Source organism: Clarias gariepinus, chromosome 2 (genome assembly GCF_024256425.1).
Source record: "Clarias gariepinus isolate MV-2021 ecotype Netherlands chromosome 2, CGAR_prim_01v2, whole genome shotgun sequence".
In the NCBI taxonomy this organism is placed as follows: domain Eukaryota; kingdom Metazoa; phylum Chordata; class Actinopteri; order Siluriformes; family Clariidae; genus Clarias; species Clarias gariepinus.
This window is the reverse complement of record NC_071101.1, coordinates 37,095,646-37,116,032: the sequence shown is the minus strand read 5'-3', so window position 1 is coordinate 37,116,032 and position 20,387 is coordinate 37,095,646. Positions and strand designations below refer to the sequence as shown.

General features: G+C 37.6%; 1 protein-coding gene across 1 annotated transcript; it reads right to left on the bottom strand.

The window, feature by feature from the left end:
- Positions 1-3,697: 3,697 nt before the first annotated feature.
- On the bottom strand, positions 3,698-15,788 carry dusp10 (dual specificity phosphatase 10). The gene is made up of 4 exons (XM_053487548.1): positions 15,603-15,788; positions 13,575-14,369; positions 8,295-8,663; positions 3,698-5,955 (listed from the first exon to the last, which is right to left on the bottom strand). Exons 2-4 carry the CDS (start codon positions 14,314-14,316, stop codon positions 5,690-5,692), a joined length of 1,377 nt encoding a protein of 458 aa, XP_053343523.1. The 5' UTR covers positions 14,317-14,369; positions 15,603-15,788; the 3' UTR covers positions 3,698-5,689.
- Positions 15,789-20,387: the final 4,599 nt, after the last annotated feature.

Below are 20,387 nucleotides of genomic sequence, written 5' to 3'. Positions count from 1 at the left end.
CAACATTGTGGCTTGAATTTTAAAAGAAAGTGTGTCATGATTCAAAATGAAAGTTTTTATTATTATTATAACCCCTTAGCTCTTGGTAGCTCTAAGCAAAATAGATTTTTTTAAATTATTTAAAAATGTTTCAAAGTAATTGTGATGTATTTAATATTTTGTTAGCCGTCACTTTAAATGTGAAAAACAGGGTTACTAAAAGACGGGATGGTGTACACATCCATTACTGTTGCAATTGTTAGCCATCCGAAAACTCTGCCCTATTCTGCTTTTTCTGGCACAGTCATAGTGGATATCTAAAGTTTACACATCCGAGTTTTGCTATGTTTTATGTTGTATATTAGCACGCCACAAGTGAGTGCATGTATAAACTTTAGTCTGACCCATCAAACAACCAAAGTCATTTGATGCATCAAAACAGTAACTAAACAAAACTGACAGGCTTGAGGTGAAGTGATTGGACATTTTTAAATGTCTGATGATGATAAACAATATACTGGATTTTTAAAACGAGCGGATTAGCAGATTACAGCTTTTATCTTTTGACAGGGGGAAAATCCTTCTCTTTTTAACCTTTTAGCTTTTTTTGTCAGTTAATTGATAAATTGAGTATGAGGATAGATTTAAGAGAAATATGAAACCTTTTTTTTATTTTGATCATGTATCCCTAAAGATGTCTAATGCACCTTGTGTGGTTCTTCATACCTGGTATCAGTTTGTTATCCATTTTATACATATATGGGATGTTTTGGTTACTTGTACTTTATTCTCAGTATTTTTTCTCACCTAGTTACACAGCAGTCATAAATATGTTCATTTACTGGTTACCTGCTTTATTTCTTATAAAGCATTGCAAATACTGTTAAGTATTTAAAGGGATAATTTGGGATTTTCTTGCAAGTCTGTCTTAAATAAAAATTGAGGTGCATATAAACAATCGATATAAAAAAGATCCTTTGCTAATAATGTTGATTGTCAACTCCTCTCTTGTTACTAACTCATTACAGCCATGATTAAACCCATGTCATAGAAACCTGGCTCCAATCCTGGTGATTTCAATAATTATAGGCAAATCTCTTATCTGGCGGATGTAAAAAAAAAAAAAGGTGGACTCCAGGCTTTCTGTTTATTCTTTTTTTCGACCTTAGTGCATTTGACACACTATCTCATTTAATACTTTTAGAGCATCTATTTTCCATTGGGATTCGTTGCACTTTTGTGGTTTGTTTCCTATCTAACCAATAGGATGCAGTTAGACCAAATTAGGAATAGTTGTGTGCGCGTTCCAACATTGCATAAGGAGTACCCCAAGGTTTTGTCCAGGGACCACTTCTATTGATTACATGCCTTCCTTACTAGGAAATAATTTTTTTTTTAGAATCATGGGGTTTGTTTTAATTGTTATAATGTTTACAATTAGCTTTATATGGCTGTTAAACCAACTGGTTCTTTCGTGATTTGATTTTCCTCACTGCCTGCCTCAGTGATGCTGGTGCATGAATGACTCCCGACTACCTTAAACTAACTTCCGTTAAATCTGTAATGCAGGTTGTTGGTTCCAAATCTGCTCTTTTTAAAGTGTTTGATTTTATTCTGACCATTGATGGTTTAACATTAGCATGTTCCACTCAGATTAAAAGCTTTGATGTGCTCTTTTAGTGCTCATATAAATAATTAAATAATTTGTCCTAGACATCACCCCTCCTCTTGCTCTGTGTCTTATTGCATTCAGTTCAAAATATTACTGTTAACATTTAGAGCCTTCATAATATTGCCCTATGCAGATTTACTTCCGATCTACACTCTACGTTTGCTCCCTGCCATCCTCTTCAGCGGGGCTGCTTTTGGTTCCAGATTTTAAACTTGGCACCAGTGTTGCGCCAAGGCTCTGTTCTGATATTCATCATTGTTCCTCTGAATGTTGCGATAAATGTTATGATTTTAATGTATTTTATTTTTGTATTTATATTTTTTTGTGGTCTTCGTATTTTAGTTATGCTTTTATTCTAGTTTTTGATGTAGTGTCCTTGGATGTCTTGAAAGACTAGTTATGTTTTATTATAAAATAAAAGTGTTAAATTTGTACCTAATCCGTCATAATTTTAAAAGATAACAACCCTTTAAGTCTCTTTTTGCACAGAATGAGGATTGTGGAATTTGGCTTCAATTATTTTCATTAATTGGAACTTACCGCTGAGCAGTAACATTATAAACAACCAAGACCTATGGAAATCTACTTACAGTATATGCACCACAGTTTTGACTTAATGCAGACTTGCCGAAAGAAATGTTTGATTTAAGGTAGGAGTCATAATGTGTTCACTTCCTAGTAATTGTTTCTCTTTTTGCTCTGTTCCTTTAAATTAAATCGAATTGAAATGGCTTTTTTCATCTTTCTTTCTAAAGGAATACAATTAAAGCAAATATTTAAATGTCATCTTAATTATTTGTAAATAAAATGCTTCAAACTGCCTAAAGACTTGTCCTTTTGTACCAGTTACAGATCTGAATTGTTTTGGAAGGATCCATTTGTAAAATTGTGCCCTGTTGTCTTCCATTCCCTGATGCATTTATTATTATTTTTTTTATCAAATTTTTAAACAATTATCAGGTCATGCTGCAGGAGATTTAATTCAAATGAACCTCAAATTTCATGAAATGTCAACACTTTTTTAATTATTTTTTTTTATTTAAGACTTGCTGTTCCAGTGATATGAGAGAAGTGGGATCATGTAACAGACTGTTACTTCTGATTCATGTCCCTGGCTTTTTTGTAAAAACAAGAATTTTAGTCATGAGGCCATTGCCACATGATGACCATCTGTTAGTACCCACGTCACTGGAGACATGGAGCACAGAGGGAGCTAATGTGAATGCTACAATGCAGCAGCTTGTGACCATGTATTTTGTTAAAGTAACAACATAGTCTTTAGCAAAACTGAATTGAGACTGTATCACAGTTGACTACTTGTACTCTTTCTGTGGAATACAAGAATTTCTGATATAAAAGTTTCTCTTTAATTATTGTGAAAATCCTTTTTCTGCACATCATGTGACTGTTGGATCTGAAAGATGTATTGATGCATAACAGCAATGTAGTTATAGTCCTCTAGATGTATAAAACTTGTATTAATTACAACAAACAGCTTTTTTGGTGAGAAATAGGTTTGCAGGATGATGAGTGGCACAATGGGGCCAGAGGATTGTTCACATGGAGCTACTTTTATGGCACCAGTGCCAAATAGAGCTTACAGAACCTTTTGTGGGCACGGTGTGGGCAATACTTATGTTGTGGACTTTAAATGCATGTGGACTCTTGAGTTTCTGCTCTGTGTTGTCCGCTCTGCTGCCTTGCCTAATAAGTCTATAAAGCAATTCTCTAAGGTGCTTTTAACAGTGTTGAGACTAGGGCTATTCTGGTGCTGTGGGCCTGCACAGGATACTGATAATAAGGTGGACCTTTCATCAGGTTTATTTTTGGGTCTGTTCTTATGAAGAGAATTCGACCTTTGTGAGCATGGGCCAGCAAACAGAGACACACAGGCAATGGATAATTATAAACTAGTACGTGACCTATAATTCTTTAATCAGAAAGATTTGTTTAAGTTGGGATTTTAGTTTGCAGCAGTTTCTGACAGATAACCACCTCAGATATCACCTTTTAAAAAAATCACAATACAGTCTTTCCTTTTTTATAATTTTTTAATCATATAAGAGAAAGTCTTTTAATAACATTTGTAGCCATAATAATAAATAAAACTAGTTTTAACCTTGATACTGTACCGGAGCATATCACAAACAAGGTTTAGAAGGCCTCCATTAATATAGCACCTTTTGTCAAGCCAGTGAGGACACACACTTTAAAGATCACACCTAATGTAATGCATAGACAGAAAGAGACAAATTGATCTTGTACATCACACTAGAGGCACGCGTAATACATATTTTGCCCTTTCTTTTGGGGACACTCATAAATATACATATTTTTTAACTGTGTGCAACTCTGTGTATAAAACCGTGAACCCTGATAAACACTCCATATTCATTTGACCGTACATAAATGTTTGCGAGAAATAAATGTATACAAGTAAAGGTGGTAAAGTGAATAACTTAACTAAGGTATCCCGTATACATGCAAGAAACAGACTTACAAGTCAGCAAATTATTGTCCTGCATCAAACAAGAAAACGATAAAATGACCAGAATTGAGTTAAGAACTGTCCAAAACATGTCCAAAAAATCTGCTTAGCCATCAACATCATGGACAAAATATGGTCATAAATAAATGATAAATGAGCATGATCAGAGATCACTTAAATGTTTGGTGAAGTTACATGGTAAAAAAAAAAATGCCCATTAGAGATCAGACCTACATTTAATAGTGAAAGTAAAAGCATTTCCACACACAATGTGACGAGTACTCTCAGGATTGGGACTCAACATCCCATGTGTGGCCATGAGAAAACCACTTGTTAGTGAGACTAACCAGAAAAAAGGCTTGCATTTGCTAGGGACCATAAAGATTGGACTTTAGAGCAATGAAAAGGTCATGTGGTCGGATAGGTCCAGATTGACCCTATTCAAGAGTGATGGGCACCTCAGGGTAAGAAGGGTGCATTAGAAGGGATGCACCCATCATGCATAGTGGCCACTGCACAAGCCTTTGGAGGCAGTTGCTTGAACTGGTCAGGCCTAGGCTCAGCAATGTTTTGTGGCAATAAAAAGAAGTGAGCTGACGACCTGAATGTATGAATGACCAGAATAGCTCACTAATGGAGTTTTTCTTGTGGTGGCTCAGGTATATTCCAGGACTGAGATTGTGCACGAGTGGTTCTGGGAGCATGCTTATAAGCTTATAGGCGGTCAGAATAAATATTCTCAGCATAAGAGTTTTTAATCTGCTTATTTGTGATTATATGTTAATAGAAAAGAAGATGGAAATGCACACCATAAGCTTTTGGTTGTTTGCTAACCTTCACATAAAAATGGGAAATGGTGATATCAGAAGTATTGAGCAAAGTCACAGTGTAATTCAAAACCACAGTATATGGTAAATATTGTATAACAGTAAGAGGATTATAGTTGAATATAATATATTTACATCTTAGGCGGACATGCAGCATAGATGTCATGTTTGGGCATATTTATGGCATTAGAAAATACAGAAATAACCTTAGTAGAAGTGCCAAGGAGACATACACAGAACCTTTTAGATTTTGTCAAAGATAAAGTATTTGGTATTATATCCAGAGAAGAAAAAAAAATCTTTCTTTTAAAAAATAAAAACGTATTTTATATGTTCATGCCAAGGACATTGGCTTTACATTCAGCTGAAGACAGGACTCATGTTTTTAAAAATATATAGAACTTTTAACAGAGACTGGCAAGGTGTTCACCTCGACCTGGTGTTCAGATCCAGATGAACTGCCTTTGCAAAGTATTGCACAGTGTAGCCACTCAAGGCTTGTCACGGTCAACGCTGGTATAAAAATAGTACAACAACAAACACACCAAACAAAAATCTTTTGTGTTTTCCGACAAGCATTTTCAGAGACTCGAGAAGACATGTGCATATTACAAAATCCATGCTAAAGTTGAAAAAAAGCTTGCTTCTCTGAGGCATGCACAGACGGTGTTCTGGTGGGGAAAAAACATGTTTTTTAAGAAAAAAAAAATATAGTCATACAGCTTACACAATAGTTTCTAATCCAACAAGCTTAGGCGTGAGTATGCGAGGAGTGACGCCGTTGTTGAGATCTTCTTCGAACTCAAGGAGCTGACCCATGAAGTTGAGGTTGGGCGAGATGATAGGTCTTCGCATCTTGACAAACTTGTAGGCGTCCGTCATCGTCATCCAAGTGTGTTTCATCAGGTAAGCAATGACAATCGTGGCAGACCGTGACACACCAGCCTGGCAGTGAATGAGCAGTCCCTTACCTGCCTGATGAGCTTCTTCTGTTGATGCAGATAAAAAAAAAGAACCAATTATAAACAAGACCTTGGATTACTCACGATTGAAGAGCTTTGATGTGAGCATTGGGGTGTATTTTTAAATGCCCCCCGAGATACCTTCAACCATTTTACAGATACAATTGATAAAACATAATGGACCAGGTTGAATTTGGGTTTGATGGGTCAGCTAGTGAATGCCTCTTTCAGAAACTTACATCATTCCTGATATCTAGAATTCCTTTGGGTCCTACCTTGAAATGCCTTCTGGCCCTTTTTTATTTTGCATTTCACTTCATTTTATGCTCAGGTAGGTGCTCAGATGAGATTTATCCTGTACAGGGTCACGGGGAGCCTAAAGCCTATGACAGGGAACTTGGAGCACAAGGGTGGTTACACCCTGCATGATGTGCCAACCCAGTGTGTTGTACAAGCAATTTGGAAATTCCAATCAGCCTCCTGTGAGTATCTTTGGAATGTAGGTGGAAACCATTAAGCACAGGGGGAACATTCAAACTCATGCACACATGCACACAGACCAGGGATGAGATTCAACTAAGCCACATTTAGTGGTAATCGGTTTGTCCGTATCCAATACAGGTCATAAACCTATACTTACACACTGGGGTTGGAACATCTACATGGAATTTATAAATGTGACTTGTAACTGTAGATGTGGATCTTTTTCAGTCTGATGATCATTTTTGCATCATCATCAGACATGCAATTGTGCAGGGTGCAAATATTAATTCGAGCTGGCAGTCACATATGAAGCTCATGGGACAAAAGGACTGCAGTGATTAAAATGTACTCGTGGTGGAATTCTGGCTTGGAATTTAGTCATTCTTCTTCATTACCGGCTTGCTCAAGAACTTTGTTAACCACCTCTTTTCATTAGAAAATATCACAAATGGCTATAAACAAAATAACCACAGGAGCAGGTGGTATTGATCTAACGTTTAGTTGGGGAGGGTAGAACATCCCACTGCCTTGGTGACACTGGTCCATTCATTGGTGCTCTCGTCTCAGACAAGCTGCATGTTTTGCATCTCAAAGAGAAGAAGGTAATAATTTTTTATCCTACGACTTGCCTCATTGTCACCTGTGTGTAAGCATAAAGACCATTTTTTATGGACCATCTGTTCAAGCTGCTCTCACAACAGGGTTGAGATCCTGGGATTGAGATATGAAGGACCAATCCATAAGAAACAGAAATCCAGCTTCCCTAAATAGGTCTTGCATAATCGGAGCCTGGGGATCATATTCTGTTTAGGAATGGAATTGGCTCATACACAGGGTATGGCATGGGGTCGCAAAATGGAATGAGAAACTTTTATGTTGAAGATTCTTCCCACCCTGAGGAAACCAACACCAAATAAAACCTAGCCTGTTTTTTCCTCCAACCCCCTTAAAGCACTCCGTCATTTGTTCTGCATTTTACAAATAATGTTCTCTATGATCCAAACACCTTAAACCTACACTTTTCTCATCCATCCTCTGTCCAGTATCTGTGTTCTTTTGGCCTTTTTAACATTTTCCATTCATACGCCAGTTACAAATAAAGCTTTTTCTATAAAATTCGGTCTGGAAGTTCGGCATCCCAGAATCATTTGTTTTGAAGCTGCAAAACAATTAAAGTAATTGAATCCTTTTTCCTCCTCATTGTATTTGAGGTTTGGTGTTGGGGCAAAAGCTGGCCTCGCTGACTTCCATAATGCCTGGACTGAAGAATTACCGCATTGCTGAAATTTTTTGTAAGGCCTACATTAAATAACCTGTTTCAAGGCTGAGGATTTGACTAAATTCATCAGAGGAATTGTATAAAACATCAGGATGCTTCAAGGTTTCAAACTTCAGAAGTTTGTTTCAATCGTAGAAATCCCAGTTGGCTTGGAGAATCATAAGAATCTGGAGTAATGATGGGTTTGTCATAACTCAATCAAAATCTGTGGGCTAATATTCTAAAAGAATAAGAGAAATATATATTTTTGAAACAATGCTAAGTTTTATTTTAACGTTTTATGACTTGTAAAAAAAAAACTTATATATATATTAATTAGACAAATCATAGCTTTAAACTTTGTTTAAAATTAAGATAATTAAGAAATTAAGCAAATTGAGAGAAATGTTATATGTTACAAAAGCAATATGATAACTAAAAATTTCAGACATTTGATTTTATCAACTTTAGTTTTTAAAAGCTTTTTTAGTGAAATCGTTTTTATTTCTAATTTGCACTTCTACTTTTTAATTATCTTCATGCATGACGTGATTACTCCTACTATGACGGTGTTATAGGTATTACCTTTGGATTACCTAATTAAATCAGAAGGTAGTTTCCATACCTATAAATTCAAACGCTTCTTCAAAGTACTGCCGTAGGTTCTGCTTATTGCTGTCGGTGGCGGGTAAGCGTTTGTACTTGAACATCCCTAGGTCATAAAGGTAGAGCGGTAGGTGCGTTGTAACATTGAGAATGTATCCAATGTTTAACCGTTGCATTTGGTCAAGGTCCTGTGCATCACGCTCGTTGCCCAGGTACAAAAAGGGCAGAACAGTTGTCATTTCAGCATTCTCAATGTCAGGGCTGGAGGGCAGCAAGGGAGGTAGCGCCCCAGACAGGGCAACAGCTGCACCAGCATCCTGACTCTCCTGAAGGTGTAGGGAGCTCTCACATAAGTCCTCATAGTCATGCCTGAAACTGGAAATACCACCTGTAAGGGACACATGCACACAAGAAACACTAGTGAGAATATGCAAGACGAAGTGACAATCTTCATCAACCTGTCTGAAAGTGACAGCTAGCAACAATGCACCTTTATCAGTCCATCTTCCCCTGTGCTTAATAGACACATATTATACCTCACTAATGTTTTTACCTACAGATTTGTCTCCTCCTTTCATTTTTATTCAAATGTGCGATGCTCAGGCTTTAATACCTTCAGCCAAATGAACCACATGGATTCCAGTGAGTCTGGTTTATAGTTCATAAAGAAATTGGGAATATAAAAAAAAAAACATTCCCAAGCTCTGACTGACACTTTTCTTAAATGCAACATGTAAGTTTTTTCTGCATATCTTTGCATAGGTTCTTATGAACTACAACATGAGAGGCAGTAATGTTTATAACAGCTGCAATTTTGGAAGCCCTGGCACTCATCAAGGTTTATTGCTGCACTACGGAATATCTTCTTGATGAGGTACAGTACTCCAGGCTTGTATTGATCAGCATAATCATTTGTGCAAACTGGTGAATTGGAGGACAATCCATGTGGCATCTGGGCTTAGCTCTGTTGTTGGCATTTTCTCATGATGCACTGGTGAACCTGAAGATTGTTGGCAGCTCTCCTGCACAAATGGTGCTCTTTTTAATTAATACCAGCAACTCCTCTTGCTTGTGTTGCCTACTTTTCTCTTCCAAATATCTGGATTGGTCAGCCTTAGCAGCAAGATTTGAAATATTGGTAGGAATCCAAGTACATCTCAATGGAGAGTACTTTACATTCCTTTACCCAATTCTGGCATTATTCCCTAAACATCTTTATAACACTGTAAATGGTACTGTATGTTCCCATTTATTGCCATGTTTCTACTTCTCTTAGATACTGTATTGACATTCTAACATTTTCATAAATGTTTCTGTATTCTTTACTATTTTTTTTTTTTTGAGAATTCTAGGCTACAACAGGGAAGTCTTCTGAAGGTGCCGTCATTGCTGCTTAACCATGCTGGATGGCTTCTCTAAGCATCTAGAACCAAGGATGGTGTCAAATGGCAACACAGATTCATGTTTGCTAAATATAAATGTATTTTTACCTTTCCCTGTAAGAATGCTGTGTGTATTGTGGGTGCTCGGTTAACGTCTTAAAGTTATGTGGCATTATGCCTGATTTGTGTTTAGGTCTTACAGATTTCCAAAATTTGTCTGTTAAAGTTTCAGCTGTAATTCAACTCCCTGCATTCTGGTGATCCTAAATTCTTTCTGTTTTACTCCTTTTTCAAATATGCTGCTTCAGTTTTTCTAGCTTTAAATGACCTTTGAGGTAGTGCCTTTCCCTAGCCAACAAGTGCAATGTTTAAGACCTAAATGTTTACCACCTGTGCTCAGGCCTTTCAGATATAGCTGAAACACAACTAAGAGTTAAAGAAGACTAGGTTAGCCATTGGCAGGTAGCTGCTACCCGCTAGTCTATTAAAAATGTAAACTAGAGAATGGCAGGGCTGGGCAGAACTGGGCAGAGGTGAGTAGACCTAGGGATGGTCTGTTTATACAAAAAGATAGCAATTGGTGAAAGTCTGATTTGCTTGTTTGTTGTTTTTTTTTTATGGGTGGCTGATGTGCCAATTTAGGACAATTCAAAGGTTTAACTACATTTGGATATCTGTTGACGGAAAAACGGTAGTAACACCCAGCAAAAGCCTAAAAGGACAAAATTTATATACCATGGGGCAGTGGTGGCTCAAATGGTTAACACTCTGGGTTACTGATCAGAAGATTCGGGATTTAAGCCCCAGCACTGCCACTGTTGAGCCTCTGAGGGTCCTTAACCCTATGGCTCCAGTGGCACTGTATCCTGGCTCACCCTGCACTTGGACCTCAGCGTCCTAACTGAGATATCTAAAAAGAAAAACATTTCACTGTGCTGTAAAATTACAATGCTGTATATAATAATCATAATAATAATAATAATAATAATAATAATTATTATTATTATTATTATTATTATTATTATTATTATTATTGTTGTTGTTATTATTTAAAGCTCCTTTCAGTTAGAGGGTCAGCTTAGTAAGGCAGAGATCTTATCTGGGTCAGCATGTACACCATCTGCATGTACACCACGCCCCAGGGATTTAACAGGAGACTTATAAGTCTCTCTCTCTCTCTCTCTCTCTCTCTCTACATGTGATAATGCCATATAATGAGTTACTGATTTTGCTCTCCAGATCTGCCTGAGCCTCCTGCTTGAAACATTCATCATCTGAATATCACACACCGGTTCAACAAGGAGAGACTAAAAGTCACTCTAAGACCATTGTAGATGGTTCACAAAGATAGATGTGGATGTTCTTTTTTGGATAGCATTAGAGCAACAAATGCTAAAAACAGTTTGCCCTTTAGTCTCAGTTAATAACTTAATACAATACTGTAATGATGTTCAAACTCAGATTTCTTTTAGCCCAGTATGCATGTTTGACTTTATATCATACCCCTTTACGGAGTTCTATTTCGCTACTCTCAACTTTGGCTACTGCTATGGCCTTGCTCTGCTTAATCTATATTTTATGATTTTCTTTAAGGCTTACTTAATCAAAAGGTGCTGCCTATTTGTTCGTACCTCATATAATAAAGACTAAAGTAGGGGGAAGGTCTTATATATAGTTAAGGAATAGCCGAGCCGTTCTATTAATGTTCAGCACTCTCAGTCATCAATCTGTATATTCATAGAACACAGTCTATGTGCTGAAGTCTAGATTGGTTAAGCGTTTTGTTAATAAGCTTCTCTGTTAAATAAATCTGGAGGAATCATATGTTGGTTTTAGTAAACAGGGATGTTTATGTTTGTTGTCAATCACCACCTATACCCCAATGTCCGCTGTCTAAAGCACTACATAAATACCATCAGGTCCATCATTTCACACAATTTCTGTATTTTCGTCTCTATACACCACCACAATGAATTTGAAATAAAGCAATCAAGAAGTGATCGAAAGTGTAGATTTTCAGCTTTAACAGGGTTTAACATAAACATTGGATTGGACTGTTTAGAAAATTCAGATATTTTTAAAAAAATCTCTTTATTTTCAGAGGCTTGATTTGGAATAAACTATTGTTGATGAATATTTTAGAATAGCATTGCTAACAGTTGTATTTTATAATACTTTATTGCAGATGCATTGCTGTCCATGCCTGCACCTGTGCTGTGAACCAGTTTTGCAGCATTTGACAGACGCTGAGCAGAAAGTAGAATTCAATGCACTTCAGAATTCACTTTAAAACTGATGTTGGCAATGACGCCAACAAAGTGTTCTACACTTGATCTTGTTAAGGGTTTTCTTTTACAGAAGAACAAATTCTGTGATTATTTACTTTGGTTCTTCTTTAGGTCCTTTGGTGTCACTGAGTTCGCAAGTGCATTCCCTCTTTTTAAAGATGTACCAGGTTGTTGATTTGGCAATTCCTAAAGTTTATTTTCTCTCTCTCTCTGTTGGGTCTGTTAATTTTATTTAGTTAAATGTTGGCCTTCTTCACTTGCTTTAGCACCTCAGACCATACAGTACATTGAATGTTCCTGTGAACAGCAACTAAATGCAAAATCAACAATAACAACCCAACGGACCACAACTGGACACCAAATTACTTATTAGTGAGTTGTTTGGATTTGAGTTGAAAACAGAAGGACAAAAAGATGGCTATAATTCCTGTACAGTTCATGTAAGGCTTTTATCTTTTCTTTTGAAGTTTACTCTTTAATTATTTGAATTATTTCTTGATTGTTTGATTTCAAATCCCTTATATTAATGCACAAAGGCAAAAACATGCCAAATACTTATGCACTTGAAAATGTAAGTAAATTAAAGTAAACTGAATTAAGAAAAAAATTTTATGTTTACAGTACTCTGTTAAAAACATTTTTTTTTAAATTGATTATTGTTAGTCTTAGAACATGAAACAATCCAATGCATATGATATGTCCCTGTGTATAAACTGTATATATACTGTATATATCACTCATCAACCTGAAGCCTATCCCACGAGGCCCAGGGCATAAGGCTATTGTATATACTGTATTGTACTGTATACTACTGTACTGTGTTAATTATTTGTTTCGGGGGAGGGGGGCACGGCCATAAAAACAAACAAAAATGTATATCAGTAGTATATCATTATTGACAGGCAGAAAGCACAACAAATTTCAGTGAGAAAGAAACAGAAGGAATGCAAAGGACGTGGTGAGCGAACAGACGAAGGCCCTGTGTGGTCTCACAGTATGGTGCTCAGCAAGCGGCACCCTAACAGATGTACTAGCTTCTCAATTCAGTGCTTTCTAACCCAGTCAAAATGTTTAAAAAAAAAGGCAGTGTTTACAATACAAGTAATTGTAAATTGTGTTTTTACCAACTGCTTAAGCTGCAGATGCCCCTCTTATGTAAGCTTTAAAAGTACATCTGTTTACTTGTGAGGTGCCGAATCCACCTGATCAAAAATAGCAGTCAATGTGGCTCACAAACAAGCAGAAAGTACTTAATTATTTAATGCAGAAAACTGTAAATGCCTTTTTAAAAAATGGATACACACAGTTTGACCTAGTTTCATCTAACATTTCACCAAAATAATATCCATGTTTTAAACTGAATAAAAATGTGCATAAACAACCTGTATTGTACTTGACCTAAACATCACTTATACGATTAAAGAGAGCTTAAGGCAATAATGAGGCTCTTTAATAATTATTATGGCAAATTGGTAATTAAAAAGTAAAATTATGCACCTGAAGGTAAGGTTCCTAGAAGTGCCAAATAGCCACTGTTGGCTCTCGAAATAATTAAGACTCTTACCTTTGATATATAAGTTTCTGCCAAATTAATGAATTAACTACTGTTAAAAAAATGAACAGGCCAACCTCGGAGAACAATTGGATCAGTTCCATCCCTGTGTAGAGACTCCAGAACTACATGCAAAGGTTGAGAGGAGGACAGTCGTGCCGGGTCCAATGTCCTCTCATCATAAATGATGATCTCTTTTGAAAAAATTCCCCTAAAGGAGTCTTTGCTCTGGCGGGAGGAAATGAGATCTAGCACAGTGATCTTGCCCTGCTGCAGGCGCCGGCGGCTGATCTTGTCTGAGCAGTTGATATGCACAGCACCTCGGATATGGCTCTTGTTGTAGTCTGTAAAGGGCCTACAGTCTATTATCATTGGCTGAGGCCCCACTGGATGACCCGTGGGGCAATATGTCATCTTCTGAGCGAGCTCACTCGGGTGGATGATGCGCACAGCACGTCTGGGTGTGCTGGATGTGAGACTGGGCGCACTGTAGGTTTCACTCTGGCCCACCGTTGCTCTGGAGAAACCTCCATGGTTGACGCTGGAGTTCAAGTTGGGGCTACTTGTACTGACCTGGCTCGGAGTTTGGTTCAGGGTCTGGGGCTGGCTGTCTTTCTCGTAAGTGGTCACAGTGCAGCAGCTGGCACTGTTGCATCCACACGTCAGGGAACGGTTGGAGCTGCTGGATGAGGGCATATAAGTGAGGTTGGTCACCTGGATCTCCACCACAATGGCACCCACGGTGGCTTCCAGGTAGGTTGTGTCCAGATAGAATTGGAACGGTACCACAAATATGTCATCGAGGGAAGCTGGAGGCATGGGTATACCACTGAGCAAAGGCTGGCAGACAACAAGGAACCCAGCTGGAAACTCTAGGGGAAAGGGGGTTTAAGTGAGCCATGACCAATAAATGAAAAACTGTCAAACAAGACAATGCAATTAGGTCTGTATTTACTTCTCTGAGAACAACTCAATGTTCATATCAAACATTATAATGGAAAAATATTTATACTGAATCTTCAGCTATCCAGTTTGGGTGAGCTTGTTTCTACACTAGCCTCTGATAACAAACGCCTAAGGATCGTCTTCTGCCGTTGTATCCCATCCGCCTCAAGGTTCCATATGTTATTTGTTCTGATTTGCTTTTTCTTTTGAGGTGCTTTTTCTGAATACATGACATGTGAGACCAGACAGAAGGGCTAATAAGACGAAAACTTTGCAGTGTTTATAATTTACCATACAATGAGATCACAACTTAGTAACATGATAATAAGTACAGTTTAGCCATGTGATCATAAATACAACAAACTTTGGTGAAATATCTGGAATACCAAGTAATCTGATGGCAGAAAACACTTTGCTATAGAAAGGCTGTAACTAGATGTTTTCTGTTTTCTGCACCATTCTTCACAAACTAGAGAAAATCCCAGGAATTCCACTGTTTTTGAAATATCTGGAAACACTGACACCAAAAATCATGCCACAAAGGCTTCTGACATTTTATTTAAACTTATGACCATATGAAGTATTTAGGTGGGTGGGTTACAGCAGAGAAAGACCACATCAGATTCTGCCCCATCAGCCGAGAACAGGAAGCTGAAGCTTTAAGTGGGCACTGAGTGACTGAAACTTGGATAGAGTTCCAGGCGGTGTTTTTCTAAAACCACACTTTTGTTCCCGTTTTTATATTTGACATGAACATTAATTGAAGCTTTTGACCTGTATCCGCATGATTTAACGTATTACACTGCTGCCACATGACTGGTTAGAGAATTGCAGGAATGTTTAGCTACACTTGTTCTTATTTAAGAGGCCGTGAGTTTATATGCTTGTTTTGCTGAACTACTCGGGCTGCAGACTCGTTTAAAAATAGCACAGCCCTCTCTGAAACTCGGCATGAGGACGTGCTGAGAATATGATATACAGACACATTCGACCTCTCTCTCTCTCTCTCTTTCACTCTCACACACACACACACACTTCTGATTTATCATAATGCACAGTTCACTGGGCTTTTCCAAACCACACACTTGCCAGCGCAGAAAGCTCCGAGTCAAACACACACTCCTGTACTACTGAATACACAGGACCAGCATGCAACTTACCTTTGGTGTGTTTTATAAAGACTAGAGGGTGAGATTTAAAGGTGTCTGCAAAGCTTCTAATCGACTGTATTCATCCCGACAGCTCGAGCAGCTGCTTCTTCAGAGCATTTTCACTTTCTGCTATGCTCAGTGAGAGTACAGATTAGAGACTCTCACTTTGGAGTGACACCGGGTCGAGCCAATAGATTTCCTCCTCATCGATCCAGTAATCAGAGTTCTACTGGCTATCTAGCAAAACCAGCTCTGGGAAAAAAAAACAAGGAGGAGGAGGAGGCTGGACGAATGTAAATTCAGCATTCAGAGGCTTGATCAGGGAGCAGTGCTTACTCAGCGTCCAGTGGATGGAAGCATACAAGAGACAGCAAGATCTGTATCAGCATGCACACATTCTCAGTGGCACACGGCATAACAGGATCAGTTTGGGAGGTTTCTTTGGTCCATTCCTACGTGAGAAAGGTTCTGGACCATCAAGTGTTCAGATGTATTATATGATAAATTTACATAACACTAAGGGCATCAGCTTAATCTCATAAATGTAAAGTAAATGCAATTGAACAGTCAACAGACAGAAAAAGAACAACACACAAGCAGGCGGTGAGAATGAAGTCCAGGTCATGTATCTCTAACGCTTTCTTGAGGTCTTGAGGCTAAAAGTGACAACATTTGGTTTTGTAACATTAAGCTGGAGTAAATCATCATAAATAAATGATTACCACCATTTTTTTACTTCCTCAGTATACTTGTTTACACCCATGAACAGAGCAAACTGTAATGCACCTACAGTTGGTATAGAAAAGAATCACCCCCTTTTAAACGAATCACATTTTGTTGCTTTGCAGCCTGAAATGAAGACACACAGTTTTTGTCTTATCCAAATATATTTATGCAGTACAACTTTTAATATCCAAGTGAAAGATATAACACCAATATGTAAAAAAAAATAATAATAAAAAAACAATCACTGATTTGGAAAAGGATCACCCCCTTCTAAAAAAGACTTATAATCCGGTGAAGCTAATCACCTTCTCAATGGTACACCAAGCTTTGGACGACTAGACTTATAGCAATATTTCTCTTCTCTTCTTTGTAGAACTGAGTCAAATTTGATGATGACCATTTGTAGACTGCAGTCTTTATTCCAGTTGCCATTCCACAGATGTTCAATAAGGTCTGACTAGGCCAAGTCTGGGCTCTAACCATGCAAGGACATTCCCCTTTTTCTCCTTCAACCAGTGTGCGGTCAGTTTTGCTTTGTGTCCCTGCTACAGTATGTGCTCACCCCATAACAGGATATTACCACCTCCATGGCATTACTGTAGGAATGGTTATTTGGATGGTGAGCTGATTTCCACCTGATTAGTTGTTTGCTATCATTGAAATTATTGGCTTTTAGTCTCATCTGACCTAATACCTTCTTCCATATGGCCTCAGAATCTTCACGGTGTGTTTTTGCACAGCTTAGTCGCTCAGGCTTTTTTCTTGTATCCATCCCATCCCATACAAGCCACATTTGTGAAGAATTTGAGATATTGTTGTCACGTTCACACAATGAGCACTCTTTGTCATAAATCCCTGCAACTGCTTCAGAGTTACTGTAGGCCTCTTGGTTGCCTGACCTGTTTCCTCCTGGCTCTTTCATCCAGTTTAGAGTGAAGTCCTGATCCAGGGAGAGTCTGTGTTGTTCTTAATACCTTCCAAGTCTTAATAATATACTTCTATACAGTGATAACACCAATGAAATATTTTGTAACCATCTCCTGACTTGTGCCTGTGCACAACTTTACCTTTTGACAGTGCCTTAACACCCACAGTTAATTGTTTGATTTAGTTGCAGAACCAAGCGCTAAAACGCTCTAGCATTTCATAATTAGCTAATTAAATGTTCACAGCTGACCACAGTTGAAAGTCAACTGGCTTTGTGTGCCATCAAGAAGGTGATTAGCTTCACCTGATTGAGTTTACAAGTCATTTTAGGAGAGGGTCATTCTTTCCCATATCGGTGACTGTTAAAGGTTTATTAAAACTAACTAATGAATGTAATGTTAGCTAATGTATGATTCTAGTGTTGCCACCTTCTATTTTTAAACATTATAAAGGACAACAAGTTTAGGAGCCTCTGTGGGAGTTTTGTAATTAAAGGTATTTTAAAATATTGGAAAATGAAACAAAAACCTTGTTATTTTATTATAATTTTTAGGTTGCTAAGACAGACGTTTCTTCATGTATTTCATGTTACACATTAGAGAACAATCTTGGTTTACTGAAGAGCGTGGGGTTTTGTGGAAAGGAAAAGTGAGCTTTTATACTTTCCTACCTGAGAGCAAAGCAACATTGTATAAAAACTACAAATATATATTTTAAGTGTACAGTGCATCCGGAAAGTATTCACAGCGCTTCACTTTTTACACATTTTGATATGTTACAGCCTTATTTCAAAATGGGTTTAATTCATTATTTACAATACCCCTTAATAACAACATAAAAGAGGTTTGTTTGAAATCTTTGCGAATTCATTAAAAAAAAAAAAAATGAAGAAATCACATCTACATAAGTATTCATAGCCTTTGCTATGACCCTCAAAATTTAGCTCAGGTGCATCCTCCTTCCACTGATAATCCAAGACACACACCTGTCTATATAAGGTCCAGTTAACAGCATGTGTTAGAGCCATTTAGAGACAGGAAAAGAAACAGAATTATATATACCTTACATAGACAGGTGTGTGTCTCCTTTTAAATCATGTTTAATTGACTGATGTTACCACAGGTGGACTCCAATTAAGTTGTAGAAACATCTCAAGGTTGATCAGTAAAGATTTTGAGTGTGTGCTGTGAATACTTCTCGGATGCACTGTAAATTGTTAATTTCGAAGGTTAAGTGCCAATTGGTTTTAATTGCCAATTTTTTTGACAACAAAATGTTAATATTTTAATAATTATATTGAATAAAATTCCTGCTGAAGTAAAATAGGAAATTTAAAATTCCAAACCCAAAAATATCTTAACAGTGAGTTGCTTAATGTTTTATGATAGAAAGTAATTAAATTAACTCTTGCATTTTTTAAATAAATTGCAGTTCAACTTATCAACTAAATTAGGCCAGGAGGCATTTTATTCTATTAAAAACTTGACATTTTAAATGAATAAATCCACTCAGATGAGTTCACAGTACTAAGCGTATTTACCAAAACCTGCGACATTACTGATGAACTGAACGTTGGATTGAACCAATTTAACAATCAGGATTTTAAAAATGGTGACACAGTGGTGTAATGGTTAGCACTTTCGCCTTGTACCTCCAGTGTCTGGGTTCGTTTCCCATCTCTGGGTCTGTCCATGGCTCTGACAAATGTGCCACAACATCAGCCAATCAGAGACTTTTAGCAGGTTAAGTCTGATCAGATGTTTTCTTCCTTATCTGAAACAGCCAGTTGGCCTTTTTAGTGGACCTGGTGCTGCGGAATTTTCTTCTGGTGAAATAATACCTTCCAATCATCACTGCAGTACTCTCCCTAGATGCCTCTCCTTTGATTATGCCCTGGCAAGCATCCAGTTTAAGTCCATGAGGGTGAGAAAGAAGGGACGAGTTCAGGCTCAGATACGGCAGGAGAGTTTCGGAAAAGTTTAGTTTTTAGCGGCCTCTGCAGTCACTCATCTGCTTTATGTGGTGTTACTGAAAGTTAACACACAGTGTCTCTGTCCTTCTTCTCTTTCCCTTATAAATGCATAATCTACAGTATATATAAATTCGCTTGGTGTATTAATTAGGTAAAAATTGTATCATAAAAATGATGTTTTTATAAAAAAAAAAAAACATATTTAAAATTACATGTATTAAGCCATCAAGACAATTTTTTACTACCATGTCCTCACAATGACAAATGGCAAGAAAGTCTACACACAACCTCTGGGTGTATCCATTCAGGACGTACGCCAAACCTAGGGGTATTCAGGATATGTTATCCTTTAAAATACTGCAGGTCTGACTGAAGGTTCCAGATGCTCCAGATACCTCACCTGAAGCATTCACCAATATGTTGATTGTGTACTGTACATATTTATTACTATGGGAATTATCTGATGAAATATTTACCCTGTGATATTCTGACCATAATTAGTAAACATGCGTGCAGATTTATCCTACAGCAGACCCGACTCATTATATTCATCTATTTCTCACTTTCTGACTCTTCCTTAAACTTTTCGCTCCTTTTCTTACTTCCCCTTCTCATCTCTCCTTCTCTTTTCCTGCTTCCTCTTCTGCACCACAGTTTTCTTTCCTTCTAACTCTCACTCATTTTCCCTCCTGGGCATTTTATCTTGAAAGACATACTGTATCCTCATCAAGCATTTAGAATACACAGGCAGTGTCGGAGACTGTCTCTGTGTCTTTAATTCATCAAGACATCCTCCTGGTTTCAACTGAATCCTATAATGAGAAGCAAGACTTTTAAGGGTTTCTTCATAGAGAAAGGTCTCTGTGGTTGGGTTGCAGGCTTGCATCTTACATAAGCTTTCGAAAAGCAGAGGATGAGACCCTCTTTTAGCCTGCCTAGAAACGAATAAAAAAAAGCTGTCCTACTCACAGGCTTCACTACAAAAATATGATCAATATGAAATAGAGCCCTGTATGTTAATATGATTATTATAGAAGACCCTGTGCACACACTCTCTGTTCATTTCTCACTCACTCATCTTCTATACCGCTTTATCCTGTATTCACGGTCGCAGGGACCTGGAGACTATTCCAGGAGGCTTAGGGCACAAGGCAGGGTACACCCTGAAC